General features: G+C 37.4%; 1 protein-coding gene across 9 annotated transcripts in view; it reads right to left on the bottom strand.

Moving 5' to 3' along the window:
* GALNT13 (polypeptide N-acetylgalactosaminyltransferase 13) overlaps positions 1–27,374 on the bottom strand; it is a 549,504-nt gene that overhangs the window by 353,749 nt on the left and 168,381 nt on the right. The window contains exon 5 of one of the 9 annotated variants that reach the window (XM_047721773.1): positions 1,299–1,530. The exons of the other annotated variants lie outside the window; for them this stretch is intronic. Coding sequence (XP_047577729.1) covers positions 1,299–1,353 — 55 coding nt within the window. The 5' untranslated portion in view covers positions 1,354–1,530. The remainder of the gene's footprint in view (positions 1–1,298; positions 1,531–27,374) is intronic. 9 annotated transcript variants of the gene reach the window in all.

Here is a 27,374-nt window from a genome sequence, read left to right as displayed (position 1 = left end):
AAAAAAAAGAAGAAGAGGAAGAAGAAAAGAAAAGCATAATCAAGTCCTCCTCCTCCTCCTCCTCCTCCTTAACTCTCTAGCCCATGGATATAAGGAACTGAAAGCTAAGAAAAAGCCTATACAACTAAGAAATCTAACAGGATAGGGAAAGTAAAGAGGCTTCTAAATTTTAAGCTAGAATCTAGGTACTAATAACCTACACTATTTTAGAAGAAATCTGCCATATTCATAAAATGTTTAAAGAATTTTTTTTGCTTGTATGAATAGGAAATTTCTTGAGCTAGAGCCTAGAGACTAAGAAAACCCAAAGCTCAAGCATACTTCTTTATTGTGGTTTAACCACAGTGTCCATTCAAGGTTGAGGCTACTTTATGCTGTTAAATACCAAACATACTGTTGAAGCATGAATAAGATAAATCAATGGTCACTGACAATGGTCTACCTTCAAAGCAAACTACATTTGGATCTCGATAACATTCACATCTATGAGAAGTTGCTCAGTAGCATGTGGAAAGTCATTGCAGTATGGGGTATCACATGAGTGTGGATTATAGTAAAAAGACCCTTGTACCAGAGTGTGTTTGGGGACTATGGTCTGAGTTTTGGGTATGAGTGTCTTTAGAATGAATGTTATATCCATCATAGCCCGCTTTACTACTATCACTACTTTAGTAAGGACTAAAGTAGAATTACTGGTATTGCCACATAGAAAAAAGTGATGGGCAGTGATGTGGTTTATCTAGTAAGAGGATACAAGGGCACTGCTCAATCAAAAGTGATACAAGTCACTAGAAAATAAGTCATGAAGAGGGGTAGCTATGGAACACAGAGCAGAAGGTAGTAGGCTAAAAGAATTTCTTCTCTGTCTCAGGAAGACAGATTTGTATGCCAATACTGTGGTGGTTTCAAAACGGAAAGGAGGAAAATAAATGCGAAAAACATCAAGAGGAGGGTGCTAAGGTGGTGATCAGTGCACAGAAAAGAAGGTGAGATTTAGATAAAACATGAGTCTGCAGGCTTCATAACTTCCCTGTGAAGTTTTGTACTAAAATCAGCTTGGATTACAGACATTTCCCAGGTGCATCCATATAGTGAGGGCATAAAACTTGGCCTATGTGTGAGAAGTATATGTGAATTTTGGATGCACAGTAACATAAAATATTACCGAATGCTTCAGTGTGACCACGTAGCATGCTGACTTATCCTCCAGGTCATGGAAAACATGAAATACTAAGCTTTCTTCAAAATCTAATATTTCCTGTCCTTTCTCCCAGAGACTTAATCTGAGCTATCCTAACTTCTGAGTTTACCCAAGGAACTGTGAAATTTCTCAGCATAAGATAAGGGATACATTTCAGTTGATATAAGGTCCTAATTTATTAGGAAAAAGAGCTGAAATCATCTTGCTTTGATCACATCACTTGAACAACCAAAGGATTAGGGAGAAATACAGGTGTCTCTAGAGCATGGAAGGATGCTTTGGGTTCTGTATATCCTGGAATCTAGCCAATGTTGATACGTCAGGAGAACCTAAAAAAAAAAGCCAAGTTATAAGTTAAGTAAACACTCCTCCCCTTGCCATCTCCTTGCAGAGAAATAATGTTTTTAAATGATCCCCCAGGAAAAACATTTCAAATCGTCCTTCTATTGATTGCTGGGTCTACCTTTTAATCATATTCACAGATTGATATCCTAACCTAAGTGCATTTTAACTTTTCCTTCTTGCTCCTTAACTCTCTTTTCCCTTTATTTTCTTCATTAAAATCTAAAGGAACTACTTCAACACTTTGGTTATAAAAGTAATGTAATACTTAATCCTTCCTCCTCTTCTCTCCCTTTCCTGCTACCAGCTTCATTCAATCATCAGGAGATAGGACTGAGAAAGAGTAGCTGTATTCTAGTTTATGTCCAGTGAATTTTTACAGAATGAACAGATGTTGTAAGCAAAGCAGCCAAGTTGCCTACTTAAAGGTATCCACAGAATACCTCCTTCCCAGCACCCTTTGTGGAAGTGATACTTGCACAGGGCATCAACTCTATGAAATAAAGAACCTTGAGAAAACAAAGGGATGAAAGGAGTCCAAAGTCTTTGGGTACATTATATCCAAATATACTCAAGTCCAAAATATTGACTACCTATAAAAACTATAAACAACAGGATAAAATGTAATGTTTATTTTGCTCAACATTTTTTCTCAATATTGTCAATGTTGTTAAGGAGGGCTCAGACTAATTTGATTTTACTCTTAATGTAAGTTTCAAATTTTTAAGTTTGATGATGATTATTATTAATAAGGAAAGCAGTATAATCACTTGTAAATAAAAAGTTATTTTATGTACTTAAAAGTATTATTTTTTATCAGGTATCCAAACTTAAAAAAAAAAAGAAAATTGTAATTAAGGAGAACTACTTATATAAAATGCCTTCTGTCAGAATTGAAAGACCTGCTTTTATTCTGATCCACAAATACGTATCACCATACTGTTTTGGGAATCCCATAAGAACTTCCTCTTCTAAAAGCTCTTTAATGATTTCCCATAACATTCATAATTTTTATCTCTCTAATTATAAATTCATCAATAAACATTCTAGTTATCATCCATTTCTCTATACTAGAAATCTCTTGATGATTAACTCTATATATGTTGATTATCTTCTATATCCCTCTATGTAACAAGAGAGCTCCCCCAAAATTATTCCCAGGTTTGAATATGTTTATGTATTCCTCAATGTGATAACCATGAGTTTAATCATTATAGTCACTGAACAAGGAAATTATCTTGAAATAGTAATAATTACACATAGTTATTACTGTGTTATATATATATATATATATATATATATATATAATATAACTATATGCATAGTTATATTGCCAGTTCCTGGCACATGTGCCAGGAACTATTTTAAGCATTTTATAAGCATTAAGTCATATAATTCTCAAAACTCTAAAGATAGGTAGCACTGCTATTACACTTGAGAAAACAGGCACAGTTGAATAAACTTCCTTAGGTTACATAGCAATCCTGGGATTTAAACACTAGCAATTTGACTCTAGAGTCTGCTCTCTCAACCACAGCATTCACTGCCTTTCTCTGTGTGAAAGCAAACATGTTTAGTAATCTGTCTGTCATTTATATATGCAATGTATTTGGTAGTTTAGACAGATAGAAAAGGGAAGGAAATTAAGATCCCTACCCACAAAAAGCTGATCACATAAATACATAAAACAAATGGGAAAAATAGAAGTACATTTAAATGACTATGAGGTAAAATTACTGTTTTCTCAATTAACATGCAACAATAGTGATCAGAAAGATGCTTCCATTAATTCTAACATTATTTAGGGATAAAGAAGGATGAAATAGGAAATTTCTTCCAACCTACATTCACTCTACTTGGGTATCTTCTAGCTTGCTTACTTGCTTGCTAACTTCCTTAATCTGTCTGTCAGTCTGCCTATCTATCTTTCTATCTATCTACCTACCTTCCTCTCTACCTATCTATTCATCCATCCATTCACCCGTCCACCCACAATTACAATTTGAGAAACATACTTTCATCTGAGGAAGGAAATATATGAAACCGAAATAAGAAAATCATTTTAATTTTCTGGATTTATGGTATAAACTGACTTCATTAAACATAAATTCTATCGTAACACAAATGACAGGATTGTACGTGGAGTTAATAAACTACACAAATATGTTATGGATTTAAAGATATTTAGCAAACCAGATGGTAGTCAACAACAACCTCTCAAATCCCTATGCAACTCCTCCTTGGGGTGCCTCGGTGGCTCAGTCAGTTAAGCGTCTGCCTTTAGCTCAGGTCATGATCCCAGGGTCCTGACATTGAGCCCCACATCAGGCTCCTGCTCAGCAGGGAGTCTGTTTCTCCCTCTCCGGATCCCCCTGCTTATGCTCTCTCTTTAAAATAAATTTTAAAAAAATCTTAAAAAAAAATCCTCCAAGAAGCAACATTCTACTAATAAATTTAAATTTCTAATGGTTCAAATTCATTTGGTAATTTTTTATTATAACACTGATTATAATAAAAATTTTTTGTATAATATTTGGAAAACACCACAATTTGGGAAAGGAAACAAAAGTTATCCATTTTCCCACAATACAGTTTCACAACTGCACTGATGCACTGCTATTAAAAGTTTGGTACATATTTATATTTCCTCCTCCTTTTACTTTTAAAATTGTGATCATCATCTGTTTAACAATTTTATAGACTGTTTTCACTCAACACTGAAAAATTAGTATTTCCTCTGATGCATCATTTGAAGGCATTTTTTAAAAATTACTACATAAGATTCCTTCATATGGATAGACTATAATTTACTTAAACTTCATTATTATTTCAAGTTTTTCAATATTAGAAATAATGCTGGAATAGAAACATTTCATTAAAACTTATGAGTATTTCCAAAGGACAAATTCCTTGATTTCAATATTAAAAATATTTATAGGAGGGGAGGAGTCAAGATGGCGGAGAAGTAGCAGGCTGAGACTACTTCGGGTAGCGGGAGATCAGCTAAATAGCTTATCTAAAGATTGCAAACACCTACAAATCCAACGGGAGATTGAAGAGAAGAAGAACAGCAATTCCAGAAACAGAAAATCAACCACTTTCTGCAAGGTAGGACTGGCGGAGAAGTGAATCCAAAGCAACGGGAAGATAGACTGCGGGGGGAGGGGCCGGCTCCCGGCTCCCGGCGGAGCAACGGAGCACAAAATCGGGACTTTTAAAAGTCTGTTCCGCTGAGGGACATCGCTCCAGAGGCTTAACTGGGGTGAAGCACAGGCGGGGTCAGCGCGGCCTCAGCTCCCGCAGGGTCGCAGAAGGATCAGGGGTGTCTGAGTGTCGCAGAGCTTACCGGTATTAGAACGGGGAAGCGGGCTACAGAGACAGAGCCGAGGAGTGACTCTCAGCTCGGGGTTGCCTTGAACCGGTCGCAGGCTCGGTCAGCTCGGAGCGCGGCCAGAGGCCAGGGTGATGGGAGTCATTGGGCGCTGTTCTCTGAGGGCGCACTGAGGAGTGGGGCCCCGGGCTCTTGGCTCCTCTGGGCCGGAGACCGGGAGGCCGCCATCTTTATTCCCGTCCTCCGGAACACTACGGAAAGGGCTCAGGGAACAAAAGCTCCCGAAAGCAAACCCAGCAAACCCGAGCGGATTACGCAGCGCGGCCCCGGGTAAGGGCGGTGCAACTCTGCCTGGGGCAAAGACGCTTGAGAATCACTACAACAGGCCCCTCCCCGAGAAGATCAATGGGAAACCCAGCCAGGACCAAGTTCACCTACCAAGGAGAGTGGCGGAATTCCAGAGGAGAAGAAAGCAAAGCGCGGAACTCATGGCTTTCTCGCCATGATTTTTTAGCCTTGCAGTTAATTTAATTTTTTTTTCTTTTCAATTTTTTTTTCTTTTTCTCTTCTTCTGCTAAATTTTTTTAACTTTTACCGTTTTCTTTTTTTAACGTTTTTAAAATAGTTTATCTAATATATATATATTTTTTCCTCTTTTTATATTTTTTCTTTATCGGCTTTCTTTTTTTTAATAGTTTCTTTTTTTTTTTCTTTCTTTCTGAACCCCTTTTTATCCCCTTTCTCCCAACTCACAATTCGGGATCTCTTCTAATTTGGCTAAAGCATATTTTCCTGGGGTTGTTGCCACCCTTTTAGTATTTTACTTGCTCCTTCATAAACTCTTATCTGGACAAAATGACAAGGCGGAAAAATTCACAACAAAAAAAAGAACAAGAGGCAGTACCAAAGGCTAGGGACCTAATCAATACAGACATTGGTAATATGTCAGATCTAGAGTTCAGAATGATGATTCTCAAGGTTCTAGCCGGGCTTGAAAAAGGCATGGAAGATATTAAAGCAACCCTCTCGGGAGATATAAAAGCCCTTTCTGGAGAAATAAAAGAACTAAAATCTAACCAAGTGGAAATCAAAAAAGCTATTAATGAGGTGCAATCAAAAATGGAGGCTCTCACTGCTAGGATAAATGAGGCAGAAGAAAGAATTAGCGATATAGAAGACCAAATGACAGAGAATAAAGACGCTGAGCAAAAGAGGGACAAACAGCTACTGGACCACGAGGGGAGAATTCGAGAGATAAGTGACACCATAAGACGAAACAACATTAGAATAATTGGGATTCCAGAAAAAGAGGAAACAGAGAGGGGAGCAGAAGGTATATTGGAGAGAATTATTGGAGAGAATTTCCCCAATATGGCAAAGGGAACAAGCATCAAAATTCAGGAGGTTCAGAGAACCCCCCTCAAAATCAATAAGAATAGGTCCACACCCCGTCACCTAATAGTAAAATTTACAAGTCTTAGTGACAAAGAAAAGATCCTGAAGGCAGCCCGGGAAAAGAAGTCTGTAACGTACAATGGTAAAAATATTAGATTGGCAGCAGACTTATCCACAGAGACCTGGCAGGCCAGAAAAAGCTGGCATGATATATTCAGAGTACTAAATGAGAAAAACATGCAGCCAAGAATACTATATCCAGCTAGGCTATCATTGAAAATAGAAGGAGAGATTAAAAGCTTCCAGGACAAACAAAAACTGAAAGAATTTGCAAATACCAAACCAGCTCTACAGGAAATATTGAAAGGGATCCTCTAAGCAAAGAGAGACCCTCAAAGTAGTAGATCAGAAAGAAACAGAGACAATATACAATAACAGTCACCTTACAGGCAATACAATGGCACTAAATTCATATCTCTCAATACTTACCCTGAATGTTAATGGGCTAAATGCCCCAATCAAAAGACACAGGGTATCAGAATGGATAAAAAAACAAAACCCATCTATATGTTGCCTACAAGAAACTCATCTTAAAAACGAAGACACCTCCAGGTTTAAAGTGAGGGGGTGGAAAAGAATTTACCATGCTAATGGACATCAGAAGAAAGCAGGAGTGGCAATCCTTATAGCAGATCAATTAGATTTTAAGCCAAAGACTATAATAAGAGATGAGGAAGGACACTATATCATACTCAAAGGAACTGTCCAACAAGAAGATCTAACAATTTTAAATATCTATGCCCCTAACGTGGGAGCAGCCAACTATATAAACCAATTAATAACAAAATCAAAGAAACACATCGACAAGAATACAATAATAGTAGGGGATTTTAACACTCCCCTCACTGACAGATCTGCTTGGACAGATCATCCAAGCAAAAGATCAACAAGGAAATAAAGGCCTTAAATGACACACTGGACCAGATGGACATCACAGATATATTCAGAACATTTCATCCCAAAACAACAGAATACACATTCTTCTCTAGTGCACATGGAACATTCTCCAGAATAGATCACATTCTTGGTCCTAAATCAAGTCTCAACTGGTATCAAAAGATTGGGATCATTCCCTGCATATTTTCAGACCACAATGCTCTAAAGCTAGAACTCAATCACAAGAGGAAATTTGGAAAGAACCCAAATACATGGAGACTAAACAGCATCCTTCTAAAGAATGAATGGGTCAACCAGGAAATTAAAGAAGAATTGAAAAAATTTATGGAAACAAATGATAATGAAAACACAACAGTTCAGAATCTGTGGGACACAACAAAGGCAGTCCTGAGAGGAAAATATATAGCGGTACAAGCCTTTCTCAAGAAACAAGAAAGGTCTCAGGTACACAACCTAACCCTACACCTAAAGGAGCTGGAGAAAGAACAAGAAAGAAACCCTAAACCCAGCAGGAGAAGAGAAATCATAAAGATCAGAGCAGAAATCAATGAAATAGAAACCAAAAAAACAATAGAACAAATCAACGAAACGAGGAGCTGGTTCTTTGAAAGAATTAATAAGATTGATAAACCCCTGGCCAGACTTATCAAAAAGAAAAGAGAAAGGACCCAAATGAATAAAATCATGAATGAAAGAGGAGAGATCACAACGAACACCAAAGAAATACAGACAATTATAAGAACATACTATGAGCAACTCTACGCCAACAAATTTGACAATCTGGAAGAAATGGATGCATTCCTAGAGACATATAAACTACCACAACTGAACCAGGAAGAAATAGAAAGCCTCAAGAGACCCATAACCAGTAAGGAGATTGAAACAGTCATCAAAAATCTCCAAACAAACAAAAGCCCAGGGCCAGACGGCTTCCCGGGGGAATTCTACCAAACATTTAAAGAAGAACTAATTCCTATTCTCCTGAAACTGTTCCAAAAAATAGAAATAGAAGGAAAACTTCCAAACTCATTTTATGAGGCCAGCATCACCTTGATCCCAAAACCAGACAAGGATCCCAACAAAAAAGAGAACTACAGACCAATATCCTTGATGAACACAGATGCAAAAATTCTCGCCAAAATACTAGCCAATAGGATTCAACAGTACATTAAAAGGATTATTCACCACGACCAAGTAGGATTTATTCCAGGGCTGCAAGGTTGGTTCAACATCCGCAAATCAATCAATGTGATACAACACATTAATAAAAGAAAGAACAAGAACCATATGATACTCTCCATAGATGCTGAAAAAGCATTTGACAAAGTACAACATCCCTTCCTGATCAAAACTCTTCAAAGTGTAGGGATAGACGACACATACCTCAATATTATCAAAGCCATCTATGAAAAACCCACCGCAAATATCATTCTCAATGGAGAAAAACTGAAAGCTTTTCCGCTAAGGTCAGGAACACAGCAGGGATGTCCGTTATCACCACTGCTATTCAACATAGTACTAGAAGTCCTAGCCTCAGCAATCAGACAACAAAAGGAAATTAAAGGCATCCAAATCGGCAAAGAAGAAGTCAAACTATCACTCTTTGCAGATGATAGGATACTATATGTGGAAAACCCAAAAAACTCCACTCCAAAACTGCTAGAACTTGTACAGGAATTCAGTAAAGTGTCAGGATATAAAATCAATGCACAGAAATCAGTTGCATTTCTTTACACCAACAACAAGACAGAAGAAAGAGAAATTAAAGGGTCCATCCCATTTACAATTGCACCCAAAACTATAAGATACCTAGGAATAAACCTAACCAAAGAGACTAAGAATCTATACTCAGAAAACTATAAAGTACTCATGAAAGAAATTGAGGAAGACACAAATGGAAAAATGTTCCATGCTCCTGGATTGGAAGAATAAATATTGTGAAAATGTCTATGCTACCTAAAGCAATCTACACATTTAATGCAATTCCTATCAAAGTACCATCCATTTTTTTCAAAGAAATGGAACAAATAATCCTAAAATTTATATGGAACCAGAAAAGACCTCGAATAGCCAAAGGAATATTGAAAAAGAAAGCCAAAGTTGGTGGCATCACAATTCCGGTCTTCAAGCTCTATTACAAAGCTGTCATCATCAAGACAGCATGGTACTGGCACAAAAACAGACACATAGATCAATGGAACAGAATAGAGAGCCCAGAAATGGACCCTCAACTCTATGGTCAACTCATCTTCGACAAAGCAGGAAAGAATGTCCAATGGAAAAAAGACAGCCTCTTCAATAAATGGTGTTGGGAAAATTGGACAGCCACATGCAGAAAAATGAAATTGGATCATTTCCTTACACCACACACGAAAATAGACTCAAAATGGATGAAGGATCTCAATGTGAGAAAGGAATCCATCAAAATCCTCGAGGAGAACACAGGCAGCAACCTCTTCGACGTCAGCCGCAGCAACATCTTCCTAGGAACATCACCAAAGGCAAGGGAAGCAAGGGCAAAAATGAACTTTTGGGATTTTATCAAGATCAAAAGCTTTTGCACAGCAAAGGAAACAGTTAACAAAACCAAAAGACAACTGACAGAATGGGAGAAGATATTTGCAAATGACATATCAGATAAAGGGCTAGTGTCCAAAATCTATAAAGAACTTAGCAAACTCAACACCCAAAGAACAAATAATCCAATCAAGAAATGGGCAGGGGACATGAACAGACATTTCTGCAAAGAAGACATCCAGATGGCCAACAGACACATGAAAAAGTGCTCCATAACACTCGGCATCAGGGAAATACAAATCAAAACCACCATGAGATATCACCTCACACCAGTCAGAATGGCTAAAATTAACAAGTCAGGAAATGACAGATGCTGGCGAGGATGCGGAGAAAGGGGAACCCTCCTACACTGTTGGTGGGAATGCAAGCTGGTGCAACCACTCTGGAAAACAGCATGGAGGTTCCTCAAAATGTTGAAAATAGAACTACCCTATGACCCTGCAATTGCACTGCTGGGTATTTACCCTAAAGATACAAATGTAGTGATCCGAAGGGGCACGTGCACCCGAATGTTTATAGCAGCAATGTCTACAATAGCCAAACTATGGAAAGAACCTAGATGTCCATCTACAGACGAATGGATAAAGAAGATGTGGTATATATACACAATGGAATACTATGCAGCCATCAAAAGAAATGAAATCTTGCCATTTGCGACGACGTGGATGGAACTAGAGGGTATCATGCTTAGCGAAATAAGTCAATCGGAGAAAGACAACTATCATATGATCTCCCTGATATGAGGGAGAGGAGATGCAACATGGGGGGTTGAGGGAGTAGAGAAGAGTAAATGAAACAAGATGGGATTGGGAGGGAGACAAACCATAAGTGACTCTTAATCTCACAAAACAAACTGAGGGTTGATGGGGGGAGGGGGTTGGGAGAGGGGGTGGGGTTATGGATATTGGGGAGGGTATGTGCTATGGTGAGTGTTGTGAAGTGTGTAAACCTGGTGATTCGCAGACCTGTACCCCTGGGGATAAAAATATATGTTTATAAAGCTGTAAAAAAAAAAAAAGAAAAGAAAAGAAAAAAGAAAGGATGAATACCCAAGTTTTGTAGCAACATGGACGGGACTGGAAGAGATTATGTTGAGTGAAATAAGTCAAGCAGAGAGAGTCAATTATCATATGGTTTCACTTATTTGTGGAGCATAACAAATAGCATGGAGGACAAGGGGAGATGGAGAGGAGAAGGGAGTTCAGGGAAATTGGAAGGGGAGGTGAACCATGAGAGACTATGGACTCTGAAAAACGATCTGAGAATTTTGAAGGGGTGGGGGGTGGGAGGTTGGGGGCACCAGGTGGTGGGTATTGTAGAGGGCACGGATTGCATGGAGCACTGGGTGTGGTGCAAAAATAATGAATACTGTTATGCTGAAAAAATAAAAAAATTAAAAAAAAATTTATAAAACCTTGCTCTTTTTTTTATTACTTTCGATAAAAGTTGGATCAGTATAAAAGAATGGTCATTTGCCCAAACCCTCATCAATAATGAATGCTATTTTCTAATCTTTGCCCATTTCATAGATGAAATGGTTTTTCATTTTAATTTAAAGGGTGTTTACTCACAAGAAATGTCACAAATAATGTGACATATACTTTTGTTTATCATTATATTTCTTTGAGGGATACCTGCTTATTTTGGATCTTGTCATCAGTTCTCTATGTGGAATTTATATTTCATTTTTAAGTTTTCCAATTTCAAATATTAGATACAAACCAATGGGAACCTCATAAATATAAGTTGTACCAGACAACTAATGACTCTGGTAAACTTATAAAAGCTTATAAACCAAAACTCCCCTAAAGGTTTCTAGTACATGAATAAGCAATGTTAAAGTTAATGAGGTTTTGTCATTTGTATACTCAGCTGCATTTATAAATTCCCTCACTGCTCACACAAAACAATAAGCACAAAATCCAAGATCAGAAAATTTTGGTCTTTTTCATCTTACACTAACCAATTCTTAGTGTACATTTTATTATTCATTCTACTCTAGCTATTAAAACTTTGGAACTATTATTTGAATTCTTTTAAAAATATTTATAACTTTAAAAGGTAGCTAAAATGAACTAAAATAGAACAGATTTTAGAGACCATCTTGGGAAACACTACAAGTATTAGTAAGTTTCATTTATAGTATGCAGCGAAGAAGCAAACCCAACTTAGAAATTTACTACGCATTAGAGGGTATTACTTCATGTATTTGGCAGAGAAGTCTCTGTAAGTATTTACATGATTAGACCTCTTTACCCACATTTGCCAAAGCCCTTAATTACTAACCAATACAGTACTTTATAAAATTTGCTTCAAGGTTAGCCACTAATCTTCATTTCTTTGATATAGTCCCAGGTGAAAACTAGTCAATGCATCCCATTAGATTTAGCATCTATCAAGAAAAAGAGTCCATGTTTAGACAATAAATTATAGAGCTATTGTATTTATAAAACAGCTAAGGTGCAAGGAGATTTTACTGAACATAATTTATTTCCCATCATTGGGTCAAAGAAGAGTCCCTGAAACCAGAGTGCTTGGGCTTATGCCCTGCTTCACCATTTATTAAATTTCTGAGCATAGATAAGCTATGTAAACTCTCTGTATCCCAGTTTTCTCATATATAAAATGTGGAAAATGACTGTATCTAATGTGACAGATTTTACTTTTTGCTCCTAAATATTTGGCATCCCTTCTTATAAGAAGGCAATATTTTCTGTTCACCACTGAAAACATGACAGATCCTGTGACTTGTGGTGCCCCTCAACATGGAAGGATTGCACAGCTCTATCCCATTAAGACAGGTGTAGCCATTTGAATTTTTGAGCTCAAAGCAATGTGAACAAAAGTAGTGAATACCTAATACACAGTGAGGTTTTATGAATCACTGTGTGCTTAAGCCCTTTCTCTTTCCTCTTTGTCAAAACATTGACTAGGGACTAATTCTTCAGCCAGGGTCTTAAAAGGAAGAAAAGGTAAAGCAGAGCTGCTGTTGGTCCACAATCCTTACATACTGAGAGCAAGAAATAAAACTCTGTAGTTGTATATGCTTGTGAGATTTGAGGGTTGGCCTAGCTAATATATTATCTCAAAGTATTTTCAGGGAAAAAAAATACACACATACACACACACACACACACACACACACACACACACACAGCATTTAAAACAGTTCCTGGCTCATAGTAATTAATATGTAAGTGCTGTTGATAATGATTACTTCTAGTAATATTTCAAAGGTTAATGAATATGTTTTTAACCTGCACATGGCAGGAGGAGCTAAGATGATGAAATTATAGGAGGACCCTTGGCTTGCCTCATCCCTTGAACACAGATAGATAAATACCAAATCGTTCTGAACACCCAAGAAACTGATCTGAAGAGGGACAGAACAAACTGCACAACCAGAGGGAGAAAAGAAGCCACATCATGGAAGGTAGGCAGTGCAGAGATATGGTTTGTGGGAAAATGGATCTCAGTTGCCATGGAGGGGAGGGATCCCTAGTCATGGAGAGGAGAGAGAGAGGAAGAGAGAAAAACATAAGGGGATCATGCAAAGAAAACACTTCCCCTAAGATTGATTGTGAAAATGAGAAGGGCTGATTTTCATGTATTTTTATAACCAGCAGGACTGAAATACTGGAGTTTTAGAGGTCCACGGTGTGGCTAGTGTGGAGCCCTGAAGGTACTGCAGTGCTCCTGTGGAGAAGGAGGGCAGACAGCGAAGGAGCAGACAAATCATCTGCGGATTCTCTAGGACACACTGGGAGAGACAGTTCCCCCTTCCTGGAGTACATCTTGGAGAGGTGGCATCATCTCTCAGGGACAAAAGAGGTGGCAGGTCCCATTTCTCTCCCTTGACACTCAGCATAAACAGACTTCTTTAGCCAGCACAGCACCAACAGTGGTGATTGAAATCACTTACACCAAGCCCTGTCCCCTTATGTTCTGTAGGTGCTGCTTTTCTAGGACAAGTGTACCTGAAAACAAGGACAGTGGCTCCTTTCCCAGAAGATCCGCACAAAGCCCCCACATGCACCACATCTAGTGAACACAGACTTCTGCAAAGTTTCACCTGTAGTGGAAATACAATTGGGTCTCTCTTAACAAGCAGACAAGGCACACATAGTTGAAACTCACCACACTCTGGCTAAGGTCCAAACACTCCCAACTGCAGGCAGGAGAAACTGCAGAGGACTGACCTGAGGGAAACAGCAGCCAAAACACAGCAGCAGAATACACACAGCATATACCAGAGACACTTCCTGAAGCACTGGGCCCTGGACAGTATATGACCTGTTCTTCCTACAGCCATTACTCTCAGGAGCAGGAAACATAATGGGCTTTCTTAACACAGAGAAGACAGAGACCTAGACAAAATGTCAAAACAGAGGAATTCAGCCCAAAAGAAATAACAAAAAAAGGTCATGGCTAAGGATCTAATCGAAACAGGTATAAGTAATATGCCTGATCCAAAATTTAAAGCAACAATCATAAGGATACTAGCTTGGTTTGAGAAAAGTGAAGAAAATGCCAGTAAGTCCCTTACCACAAAGATAAAAGACCTAAATAAAAAATGCTGTAACTGAGATGCGAACTGACAGGATGTAATGACCACAAGGATGGAAGAATCGGAGGAATGAGTAAGTGACACAGAAGATAAAATTATGGACAATAATGCAGCTGAAAAGAAGAGGAAAAGAAAAATATTATATCATGAATATAGACGTAGGGAACTCCGTGACTCCACGAGTCTCATCATAGGAGTCTCAGAAGAAGAGAAGGGAAGAGGAGCAGAACATTTATTTTAGGAAATTATAGTTGGAAACTTCCTTAATTTAGGGAAGGGAACACTTAGCCAAATACAGGAGGCACAGAGAACTCCCCATCAAAATCAGCAAAAGCAGGCCAGCATCAAGACACATCATAGTTAAATTTGCAAATTATAGAAATAAAGAAGAAATCCTAAAAGCCATAGACAAAACAAGTCCCTAACTTACAAGGAAAGACACATAAGGTTAGCAGCAGACTTCTCCACAGAAACTTGACAGGCAAGAAGATATTTCTGCATGTGCTGAATGGGAAAAATGTGCAGCTAAGAATACTCTATCCAGCAAGGTTATCATTTTGAATAAGGGAGAGAAGGAATTACCCAGACAAACAAAAACTAAAGGAGTTTGTGACCACTAAACCAGACCTGCAAGAAATATTAAAGGAGACTCACTGAGTGGGAAAGAAAGACCAAAAGTGACAATGACAAGAAAGGAACAGAGAAAATCTCCAGAAATAATCACAAAACAAGTAATAAAATGGCACTAAATACATTCACTCTGACTGTGAATGGACTAAATGCTCCAATCAAAAGACAGAGGGTATCAGAATAGATTAAAAAAAAAAAAAAGACTCATCTACACGCTGCCTGTAAGACTCATCTTAGACCTAAAGACACCTGCAGATTGAAAGTGAGAGGAGGGATAGGGAACAATTTGGTATATAAATAAATGTCAAATGAAAGCTGGGGTAGCAATATTTATATAAGACAAACTAGATTTTAAAACAAAGACTCTAACAAGAGATGAAGGAGGATACTATATCACAATAAAGGGGACTACCCAAAAAGAAGATCTAACACTTGTAAATATTTATGCCCTCAACATGGGAACAACCAAATATATAAAACAATTAATAACAAATATAAAGGAACTCATTGATAATAATACAAAAATGGGGGGGGACTTAAACATCTTGCTTACATCAATGGAGAGATCATCTAAGCAAAAGATCAGCAAGGAAACACTGGCTTTGAATAACACACTGGAACAGATAGACTTTACAGATATATTCAGAACACTTCATCCTAAAGCAGCAGAATATACATTCTATTAAAATGCATAAGGGACATTCTCTAGAGTAGATCATATACTGGGTTACAAATCAGGCCTCAACAAAAGTACAAAAAGATTCAGATCACATTTTCTGACCACAATGCTATGATTTGAAGTCACCTACAAGAAAAAATTTGGAAAGACCACAAATACATGGAAGTTAAAGAACATTCTACTAAATACTGAATGGTTAACCAGGAAATTAAAGAATAATTTTTAAAAATACATGGAAACAAATGAAAATGAAAACACAATGGTCCAAACTTTTGAAAAACAGAAAAGCTGTCTTAAGAGGGAAATATATAGCAATACTACCTTAAAAAGCAAGAAAAATATCAAATAGTCAACTTAACCTTATACCTAAAGGAACTAGAAAAGGAATAACAAATGAAGCCCAAAGCCAGTAGAAGAAGGGAAAGAATAAAGATTAGAACAGAAATAAATGACACAGAAACAGACAAACAGTAGAACAGACCAATGAAACCAGGAGCTGGTTCTTTGAAAGAATTAATAAAATTGGAAAACCCCTAGCCAGACTTATCAAAAAGAAACAAGAAATCGGGGCGCCTGGGTGGCTCAGTGGGTTAAGCCTCTGCCTTCAGCTAGGGTCATGATCTCGGGGTCCTGGGATCGAGCCCCGCATCGGGCTCTCTGCTCGGCAGGGAGCCTGCTTCCCCATCTCTCTCTGCCTGCCTCTCTACCTACTTGTGATCTCTGTCAAATAAATAAATAAAATCTTTAAAAAAAAAAAAGAAAAGAAAAGAAACAAGAAATGACCCAGAATAATAAAATCACAACTGAAAGAGGAGAGATCATAACCAACATCACAGAAATATAAACGATTATAAGAGAATCTATGAAAAATTATATGCCAACTAATTGAACAACCTGGAAGAAATGGATAAATTCCTAGAAACATATAAAAAACTATCAAAACTGAAATAGGAAGAAACGGAAAACTTGAAAAGGGGACCATGGGTGGTGCAGCTGACTAAGCATCTCTTTGCTTTGGTTCAGGTCATGATCTCAGGTCCTGAGATCAAGTCCCATATCAGGTTCCACACTGAGTGGGAACCTTGAGATTTTGAATGCTTGAGATTCTCTCTCCCTCTGCCCCTCCCACTCATGGTCTCTCTGTCTCTCCTTCTTTCTCTAAAATAAATAAGTAAATCTAAAAAGCTAAGAAGAAAAGAAAACTTCAACAGAGTGATAACCAGCAAAGAATTGAATCAGTCACCAAAAATATCCCAAAAAGCAAAAATCCAGAGCCTGGTGGCTTCCCAGGGGAATCTACCAAACATTTAAACAAGAGGTAATACCTATTCCTCTCAAACTGTTCCAAAAAACAGAAATGGAAGGAAAACTTCCAAACTCATTCTGTAAGGCCAGAATCACCTTGATTACAAAACCAGACAAAGACCCCACTAAAAAAGATAATTATAGGCCAATATCCCTGATGCATATGGATGCAAAAATTCTCAACAAGATACTAGCTAATCGAATACAATGATACATTAAAAGAATTATTCACAATGATCAAGAGGATTCTTGGGTTGCAAGGGTGGTTCAATATTCAAAATTCAACCAACATGATACACCACATTAATAAAAGAAAAGAAAGAACTATATGATCTTCACAATAGATTCAGAAAAAGCACATGAGAAAGTATAGCATCCATTCTTGATAATAATTCTCTATAAAATAGGGACAGAGGGAACATCCTCAACATCACAAAGGCCATATATGAAAATCCCACAACTAATATCATCCTCAACTGGGAAAAACTGAGAGCTTTTCCTCAATGTTCAGGAAAGACAGGAGCATTCAGTTTCAACATTACTATTTAACATAGTACTAGAAGTCCTAGCCTCAGCAATCAGACAACAAAAAGAAATAAAAGGCGTCCAAGTCTGCAAGGAAGAAGTCAAAATTTCACTCTTTGCAGATGACATAATACTCCACATAGAAAACCCAAAAGACTCCACCAAAAATTGCTACAACTGATACAAAAATTCAGTAAAGTTGCAGGAAATCTGTGGCAAAATCAGTGTACAGAAATCTGTGACATTTATACAACAAAAATGAAACAGCAGAAAGAGAAATCAAGGAATTGATCTAATTTACAACTGTACCAAAAACATTAAGATACCTAGAAATAAACCTAACTAAAGAGGCAAAAGACCTAATCTCTGAAAAGTATAGAACACTTCGGAAAGAAATTGAAGAGGACACAAAGAAATGGAAAAACATTCCATGCTCATGGCTTGGAAGAACAAATATTGTTAAAATACCTATACTACTGAAAGTAATCTGCACATTTAGTGTATTCCCTACCAAAATACCACAGACCTAGAGCAAACAATTCTAAAATTTTTATGGAACCACACAAGACCCTTAATAGCCAAAGCAAGCTTGATAAAGAAAAGCAAAGCTAGAGGCATGACAATTACAGACTTCAAGTTATATGGCAAAGCTCTAATGATCAAGACAGTATGGTCCTGACTCAAAAACAGACACATAGATCAATGGAACAAATAGAAAACTCAGAAATGGACCCATAGGGGCGCCTGGGTAGCTCAGTGGGTTAAGCCGCTGCCTTCGGCTCAGGTCATGATCTCAGAGTCCTGGGATCGAGCCCCGCATCGGGCTCTCTGCTCAGCAGGGAGCCTGCTTCCTCCTCTCTCTCTGCCTGCCTCTCTGCCTGGTTGTGACCTCTCTGTCAAATAAATAAATAAAATCTTTAAAAAAAAAAAAAAAAAAGAAATGGACCCATATATTTGGTCAACTAATCTTCGCCAAAGCTGGAAAGAACCTCCAATGGAAAAAGACAGTCTATTCAACAAATAATGCTGGGAAAACTGTTGTTATAGTTTGATTTTTCAAGAAATGGACAGACACTTCTCCAAAGAAGACATAAAAACGGCCAATAGACACATCACTTGTCATGAAGGAAATGCAAGTCAAAACCACAATGAGATACCACTTAATACCGATCAGAATGGCTAAAATTAACAAGACAGGAAACAACAAATATTGGCAAGGATGTGGAGAAAGGAGAACCCTCTTATACTGCTGGTAGGAATGCAAGCTGGTACAGCCATTCTGGAAAACAGTATGACGGTTCCTGAAGAAGTTACAAATAGGGCTATCCTCTGACCCGGCAACTGCACTACTGGGTATTTACCCCAAAGATACAAATGTAGTAATCTGAAGGGTCACCTGCACCCCAATGTTCACAGGAGCAATGTCCACAATACCCAAACTGTGTAAGGAGCGAAGATGTCCTTCAACAAATGAATGGATAAACAAGATGTGGTCCACATATACAACTGAATATTATTCAGCCATCAGAAAGAATGAATACCTACCATTTGCACTGACATGGATGGAACTGTAAGGTGTTATGCTAAGTGAAATAAGTCAATCAGAGAGAAACAATTATCATATCATTCCACTCATAAGTAGAATATAAGGAATAGCACAGAGGATCATGGGGAAGGGAGAGAAAACTGAATGGGAAGAAATCAGAGAGAGACTCTTGACTCCAGGAACCAAAGTGAGGATTGTGAAAACTGAGGGTTGAGGAAAGGGAGGTGGGTAGGGGGATGGGGTAACCGGGTGATGGGTGTTAAGAAGGACATGTGCTGCGATGAGCACTGGGGGTTATATAAGGAACTAATGAATCACTGAGCACTATGTCAAAAATTAATGATGTACTATACGTTGGTGAGTTGAATTTACATAAAAAAAATTAAAAAAAAGAAACTTCTGCTTTCATTTAACTCTTTTTTTTCTCTCTGATCAGTAGTGAACAATCTTCTAATAAAAAATTTGGCAGCAAACTGCAGTGTCCTCAATCAGCATTATTTAAATGCTGAAGGTGCAGCCACCTGCTGTAAGGCACCTCAGGGAGGAGTAGCTTCAGTTTTCGAGTACTTAATGACCAGGCAACAATGTTCTATTGATTCTGCAAAGCACTTCTTGGGTCAAACACCGTCAACGAGGGAGCATTAAACAAGGAAATATACATGTGGGCTCTGGCCAACTGCTACCAGTTATAAGGGGCAGGACTAGACTGTCACCTTTTTAAAAGATTTATTTATTTATTTGAGAGAGAATAAGCAAGAGGAGGGGCAGAAAGAGAGGGAGAGAATCTCAAGCAGACTCCCCAGCAAGCATAGAGCCCAATGGCAGGGCTCAATCCCAGAACTCTGAGATCATGACCTGAGCTGCAATCAAGAGTCAGTCACTCAAACAACTGAGCCAACCAGGCACCCCTAGGTTGTGATTTTTGAGCCAAGTCTTGAATACACAGTAAAGGGAAAAAACTGCAACGAGACCCAGTCTCTTTTATGGTAAACAACGGAGTATAAGCTACATGTCAGTCACAAACATAAACCCCAGTCTCATATACAAGTCTCATGTGCAAGAATGATGACTATGCACATAATATAGATCAAGTATAATGGATTCTCATTATTTGCAGTAACTGTGTTCTATAAAGTTGCTGTATGCTGAATTAACAAATAATGAACTATAGTTCTTGGGGGAAAGAGTTTTCTTCCTGCAAGTCTCTGGTCTAACATTTTTGTCACCAAAATACTATTTGCATTATACAGGTTCATTTATCGAAGTCCTTAAAAAATTAGCCAATCAGGGGCTCCTGGGTGGCTCAGTGGGTTAAAGCCTCTGCCTTCAGCTCAGGTCATGATCCCAGAGTCCTGGGATGGAGCCCCACATCGGGCTCTCTGCTCAGCAGGGAGCCTGCTTCCTCCTCCTCTCTCTCTCTCTCTCTCTTTCTCTCTCTCTCTCTGCCTGCCTCTCTGCCTACTTGTGATCTCTGTCAAATAAATAAATAAAATCTTTAAAAAAAATTAGCCAATCAGCCTTGAATCTGCTCTTACATGTAACTCTTTTCCTGTACAACATTCAGAAGGATTTTTTTTTTAAGAGAGGGAGAGAGAGAGAGAAAGGGAGAGGGGCAGAATGAGAGGGAGGAAGGGAATCTTAAGCAAGCTCCACACGTACTGCAAAGCCCCATCTCACAACCCCAAGATCATGACTTGAGCTGAAATCGAGTCAGATGCTTAACCAACTAAGCTACCCAGGTGCCCCTCAGCAAGCATTTTTTTTAAAACATTTTTGTTGTTGTTGTTCAGAGAGAGAGAGAGCACCTATAAGCAGGGGGAGCAGCAGGCAGAGGGAGAACAGGCTTCCCGCTGAGCAAAGGCTGGACATGGGTTTCAATCCCAGGACCATGGGATCATGACCCGAGCTGAAGTCAGATGCTTAACCAACTGAGCCACCTAGGCACCACTCAGCACGCATTTTTAAAGTTCTTCTGCAGCCTCCTATCTGCACAACCTGCCTCACCTGCAAGTCCAAGATTTTCATGCCATATTACCCTTTGAAATGTGCAAACCAGCCATCACTAGCTGAGAAGGGTTTAGCATTTTCCTGACTCTGAGTAACGTGACTGTAAATTTATTTGCTACCGGCCTCACAGCAATGCTGTCCACTATGTACTTTATTGGTTGTCATCTCATGAACCCCCGTTTAGCCACTTCCCCATCTTTCTAGTTTCATCATTCACTGCAAATGTTAGTTTAGTACTCTGCAGAGCGACCTCATGTACAGATCAGCAAATTCCCTCTTCCTTTTGCTGGATATATCATATTGTTGAGTCATTAACATTGAACCCAGGGCCAATAGCACTATAACTCATGCCGGAACAAAGCTCACATAACACACCTATTTTCTCCCTAAAGCACGTCACAGCCTTCTTAGACTTAGGAATACTAGATAGCACTATAGCACTGTGCATGAAGACCATTTTCAATAGTGAAAGCACCAAAAAAAAAACCCCACAAAAATGCCAAAAAAAAGGTACCACACAGACTACTAAAAGGATACTCGTTTACATGAGACAAGCTGAAACAGAGCATTACCTTGTTCTCAGGTGGCAATGTGTGCATTCAGTAATTTGGATTTTTTGCTGTTCTGCATATATGCAAGAATGACTGAAAATGTAGTAAGCATTAATTTTGTGGTTACAAATATAATTTACTTTTTAAAAATATTTTATTTATTTATTTGACAGAGATAGCAAGTAGGCAGAGAGGCAAGCAGAGAGAGAGGTGGGGGAAGCAGGCTCCCTGCTGCGCAGAGCCCCATGTGGGGCTCAATCCCAGGACCCTGGGATCATGACCTGAGCTGAAGGCAAAGGCTGTAACCCACTGAGCCACCCAGGCACCCCAACAAATATAATTTAGTGAGTAAGTATATTCACAAACATATGATCCATGAATAATGAGGACTGACAGCACTAACACAGCGTAAGTTCAAAGGTATTTGGAAGTACAAAAGTGGTACAACCAAAAACAAAGATAACACTTCAAGTGTATTTTTTTTTCTGTCAATAATGAAAGGGTTCATCTATAAACTCCTAATTTTTAGGGACAGATGACACTGTATTAAAGATATTAAAGTAGCTTGTTACACATGGTGTAAATTAAAAACCCAGAAATTCTTGACAATTTTAAATATGAGCTCTTCATCCAAATGGCATCAATTCTCAATATGGGTCCAATGAAAGAAAATAAATTTGTTATTATTTCAGTTTTTTGTATTTAGGGGTTTTTTTAAGATTTATTTATTTAGGGTGGTAGAGGGGAAGGGGGAGAGGGAGAGGGAGAGAGAGAATCCCAAGCAAACTCCCTGCTGAACACACAGACTGATTTGGGGCCTGATCCCATTTCCCTGAGATCATGACCTGAGTAGAAATCAAGAGTCAGATGCTCAACCAACTGAGCCATCCATGTGTCCCTATTGTTTCAGCTTTTAATTGAATTAAATATTGGTAGAAAAGCCATGATGCTTGAATTAATAAAGAAAAAAGTGCCAACTTGCAACAAAAAAGCTGTTAGTCAGAAAACGTTTCTGAAGCATTAAATTTTATTTTAAAAATTCATTTTTGAAAAACTAGTATTTCCTTGACTGTGACTGATTATAGAAATTTTAGAAAAGGCAAATAAGTATAAAAATACAATTTGCAAAAAATCATTATTGTCCATTTCAAAAGATCCGTAACTATTTTAAGAACTTTTTATTAATAGCTAAATGCTAAAACTTTTCTTACCTCAAACTTGAATCTTTATCACAATAGTTAAGAGGAAGGTAAGAGATTATTATTTTTCTCTTTTGTTTTGGTTGACTTTTAACAGTTTCTTTGTTTCTTTTTCCAAGTCCTTTCATATTCCTCATTAAAGGATGCCAGCCTTTTACCTCATCTACAACACTCTCTCCTATGTCTGGCTTTGATTCTAATTGGGAGTCTTTTTGAGCCAAGTATTTTGTATGGGGTTATCAATACATAGAACCATATGACAGTATCATGTTAACTCTCCAAAATTTTAGAAATCACATTTTATAATGAGGTTTCCCTTATTTAGTGACACAGAGGGAACATGAAAGACCACACTTCCATTTCTTCTTTACTTCAACACCAAGTAAAGAACTCTGTTTTGTGTTTGGCTCCACAAATGTAGATTTCTAAATCCTTGGATGGCAGCTCAGTTGTGAATCCCCTTAAATTCAAATATAGAGTCACATGTCAAGTACCTATAACAACAGCCCTCATTTATATTCCTTCAGCCCTCAATAAGGACAGTTCCATGGTCCTAAATTCTGGGTCAGTCATGTTGCTGGTCCTAATTATGAATTTCAATAAAATTTTCATAAAATGAGATTTAAGTGCCACAGTTTCATCATCTACATATTGAAATTCCAATATATGCCATGAATTGTGCAAGGCACGGGAATTAGAAAATGAATAATACTACATATTTCTGTTAATGGTCATTTTCAAGTTAATTTTTATGTATGGAAAGAAGGAATAACCATTTTCATTAAAAGACCATCCTTTCCCCAATGTCTATGTGTCGATATATTTATATACTCTATAGTCTATCCTATTGGTAGAATTTTTGATCCTGGAACTAATCCCATACTCTATTAACTTCTCTAACTTAATGATGAGTCCTGAAATCTGATAACATGTTCTTCTTAAAGACTATTCTAGCTATGCTACATCCTTTTAATTTCTATGTACATACTAAAATTATCTAATGTACTTCAAAATGTAAAAAAGTGCTTAGATATAAATTAGAATAATAATAATAAATAACAATAATAATAACAAATCTATAGATAAAGTACATTCTCCATTTATTCATTAAATTCTCTAAGTAATGTTTTAAAGCATTCAGTATAGAATGTCTCACACATATATTAAATTCACTCCTGGGCAGTCTATGTTTTTTATGCTATTGTAGATGGTTTTTTAAATTTTCATCTTTATTAAGTCTGTAGGTTGATGTTTTTCATTAGATTGGAAATGAGGCTCAAGCACTATTTTTCTGGTAATTGCTTCTGTCCTGTTCTCTCTCTTCTCTTTCTGAGATCTTAATCATTAGTATTTTTGTCTCTCTTGGTTGCACGAAACATCTTTTACAATATATTTTTCTTTTTTTTTTCTACCTTTTTTTTCTAAATCTTACACTTCAGTGTGTATGTTTTCCATTAGCCTGATAGGAGTTCACTAATTCTGTCTTCTGCTGTATCTAGATTTCAGGTAATCTGCATCCAATGAAGTTTTAATTTCCCATACTGCATTTTTCAGTTCTAAAATGCCCGTTTGATTTTTTACACATATTTAAATTTTAAACTGTATCATCATGTGTAAGACAAGTTAGGTCAAGTTTGCATTGTTCCAAGCTTTACTCCTTTACCTAACTTTACTGATCCTTTTGAGCAGCCATCTTGTATCTTAGTATAGATATCTTAGTATAGATACATATCTTAGTATAGATACAACTATACTAAGAGCTAAAACTCTATCCTTTGGGTATTCTTTCCCTTTGTTTAGAAGTATAACACCAACCTTAGCCTTGTTGCGTCTATTCACTAAGCTTCACTATCTCTTTCTGGTTTCCTTTAATCCAGCCCACACCTTTGTAAATATCTCCTTTATTAACTATTCCCCTTATAGTCATTTTTCTGTGTGTTATCTTTCTCTTGCAGGAATGTTGTCTGATTCATAATACTAATGGAAAAAAAAAGAAAAACTATGAAAAATGTAGTATATTTAAATACTGAAAGTATTTTCAAAATAGTATCTTACCAAGAATGCAATTTAGGAGAAGCAGTGAAATACTATTAAAAATTAATCATTTTAAAGTATCTGCATGGGCTGTTTCTCAGATGAAAAGTAGATGGAACAAGTTTAATCATCTTAAAAAAGCATCACATATTTCTCAAAAGATTTCCAAACATTAGTCTAACATAATAGTGCATATACAATTTGGTAGGAATTAAATATTTATATGAAGATACCAGAGGAAATGCCTTAAAAACAAAGTGGAGTCCATGCTATTTCTGATCAAGTCCTTATACTGTAAATTATTATCACTGAACTTTTATCACTCTACTTGCAGCCATGGTCAAGACCCCAAAGACCATTCAAGGGAAAAGAAGTTGCAAAATAGCTAACTTAAGTACAAAACCCTGACTATTTTCCCTAGTTTATCTTCCCTCCATTTCTTTTCTCAAAACATTCTATCCATATTCTATGACCAAATCCACCTGAATTCTACCACTGAATATTAATATCAACAAGTTAGGGAAAATGAACATTTTTTTTAATCATTCAGTTTATGGGAACTCCATCTTCCAGTTGTTTTGTCTCAAAACCTTGTGGCCATCTTTGATTCTTATTTTGGCCTCCTATCTTATCCATCAACAAAATCCTATCCTATCCATCCACAAATCCTCTCCATCAACAAAAACTATTAGTTCTGACTTTGAAACGTAAAACCTGACTAATCACCTCCGTAAAACCTGACTAATCACCTCCGTCACTGCTCCACCCTACTGTGAACTATCTTTTTCTCTCACCTAAATTACTACAGTAGTCTAATTGGTATTATTAATTCTATCTGGCCTCTATCAAAGTCTCTTCCTAACACAGTGGCCAGATAATCCTTTCACAAGTAAAGCAGACTATGTCACACTTACTCTCAAAACTCTACAATGGTTCCTCTGTTCACTCAAAGTAAACCCCACAGTCTACAATTGCTTAAAAGGCTCTGTACAATCGTGTTCCCATTACTTCTTTAAAATTATTGTTTACTAATTTCCAACAGTTTCCCTGTCCTCTCATCAAACTGGCCTCCGTGCTTCTCCTCAAATGCAGCAGGCATGATGCCACCTCAACACGAACTATTCTCACTGTCCCATATGATCAACTACCCACAAACTACAAGACAAATTTGATGTATTTGCTCAAATGTCAACTTTTCAATGAGGCCTGCCCAGACCTCTAATTATATATTGGCAAGATGTTCCTCATCCCATTATTTCCTATCCCCTCTCTTTTCTAACTTTTTGTTCCACCAGGGTCATTGCTTTATAATTTTCTATATCAGTTATGCACTGCATTCATTATTTCCTGTGACTTAACTGCAATGACTGGCACTAATCAAATGCTCAATAAATACTGTTCAATAAACCGATGAATTAATACATTCAACCCATGTGTACTGAGTGCTTTCGGAATTTTTTTTTCTTAAAGATTTTTATTTATTTGACGCACACAGAGAGAGCACAAGCAGGGGGAGCAGCAGGCAGAGGGAAAGGGAGAAGCAGGCTCCCCTGCAGAGCAGGGAGCCCGATGCAGGGTTCAGTCCCAGGACCCTGGGATCATGACCCAAGCCAAAGGTAGTTGCTTAACCAACTGAGCTACCCAGGTGCCCCAGAATGTTTTTTCAATAAACATTTATTCTGTAGATTAACTACAAGGTCTAAGTGATATGGAAATCATAATATATGACTTTATCACACACAAAAAAAGAATTTTTAATTTCGAGTAAATCCTCTTCAAATGTTTCTGTACATATATTTCAAATATTTAAAAAATAAATAAATAAAAGATTTCCTTGTCATAGGTCCCTCTCGTCTCTGTTCTGCCTCTGTTCTCCCATATTAGCTCCAAGCTGGATTAGGTGGCCTTCCTTCTCTTTGCTCCACCATGTCACTTAATATATTTAATTGGAGTTATCTGTTAATGTGTCTATTCCACAACAGTTTATTAAAATTTCCAGGGCAGTATCTATTATATTCACCTTAATTTCTCTGGCACTTAAAGTCAGCATTGCATAAAAATTTAAAGAATAAAAAGGAGACAAAAAGGGAACAAGAAAGTGCACCATACATCTATTTTGCAAACTATCGATGTTTAGTTGTTTCAAAACTTAAAAAAAAAAAGCTTTCCTTCAACTAGTCAGATAAAAGAAACCCACACACAAGCCCAGTAAGAATAAAAACTCAACCTAAAAAGAATTAATTCATATAATCCTCAAATTTTTGTAATGTTTTAGTTTTACATGTGGGTAACTGACTATTTTCAAAATATCATGTGAATATGCTAACACTTGCACTGTTTTAACACTCTTTATCATCCTTAAAATACTATGAAATATGTAACAAATTCAGGGAACATAGGTCATAGTACTTTCAGCAAAGACACAGTTAAGTGTTTATGTAAAATTTGAGCTATTCTTATTATCAGTATCAACTATAGGCTTCATTCCAAATTCCCATTTATTTAATGCTAACTCTCCCATCAATAAC

This window comes from Lutra lutra, chromosome 3 (genome assembly GCF_902655055.1).
Source record: "Lutra lutra chromosome 3, mLutLut1.2, whole genome shotgun sequence".
Classification (NCBI taxonomy): domain Eukaryota; kingdom Metazoa; phylum Chordata; class Mammalia; order Carnivora; family Mustelidae; genus Lutra; species Lutra lutra.
The sequence above is the reverse complement of the archived record's forward strand: the minus strand, read 5'-3'. Positions and strand labels throughout refer to the sequence as shown.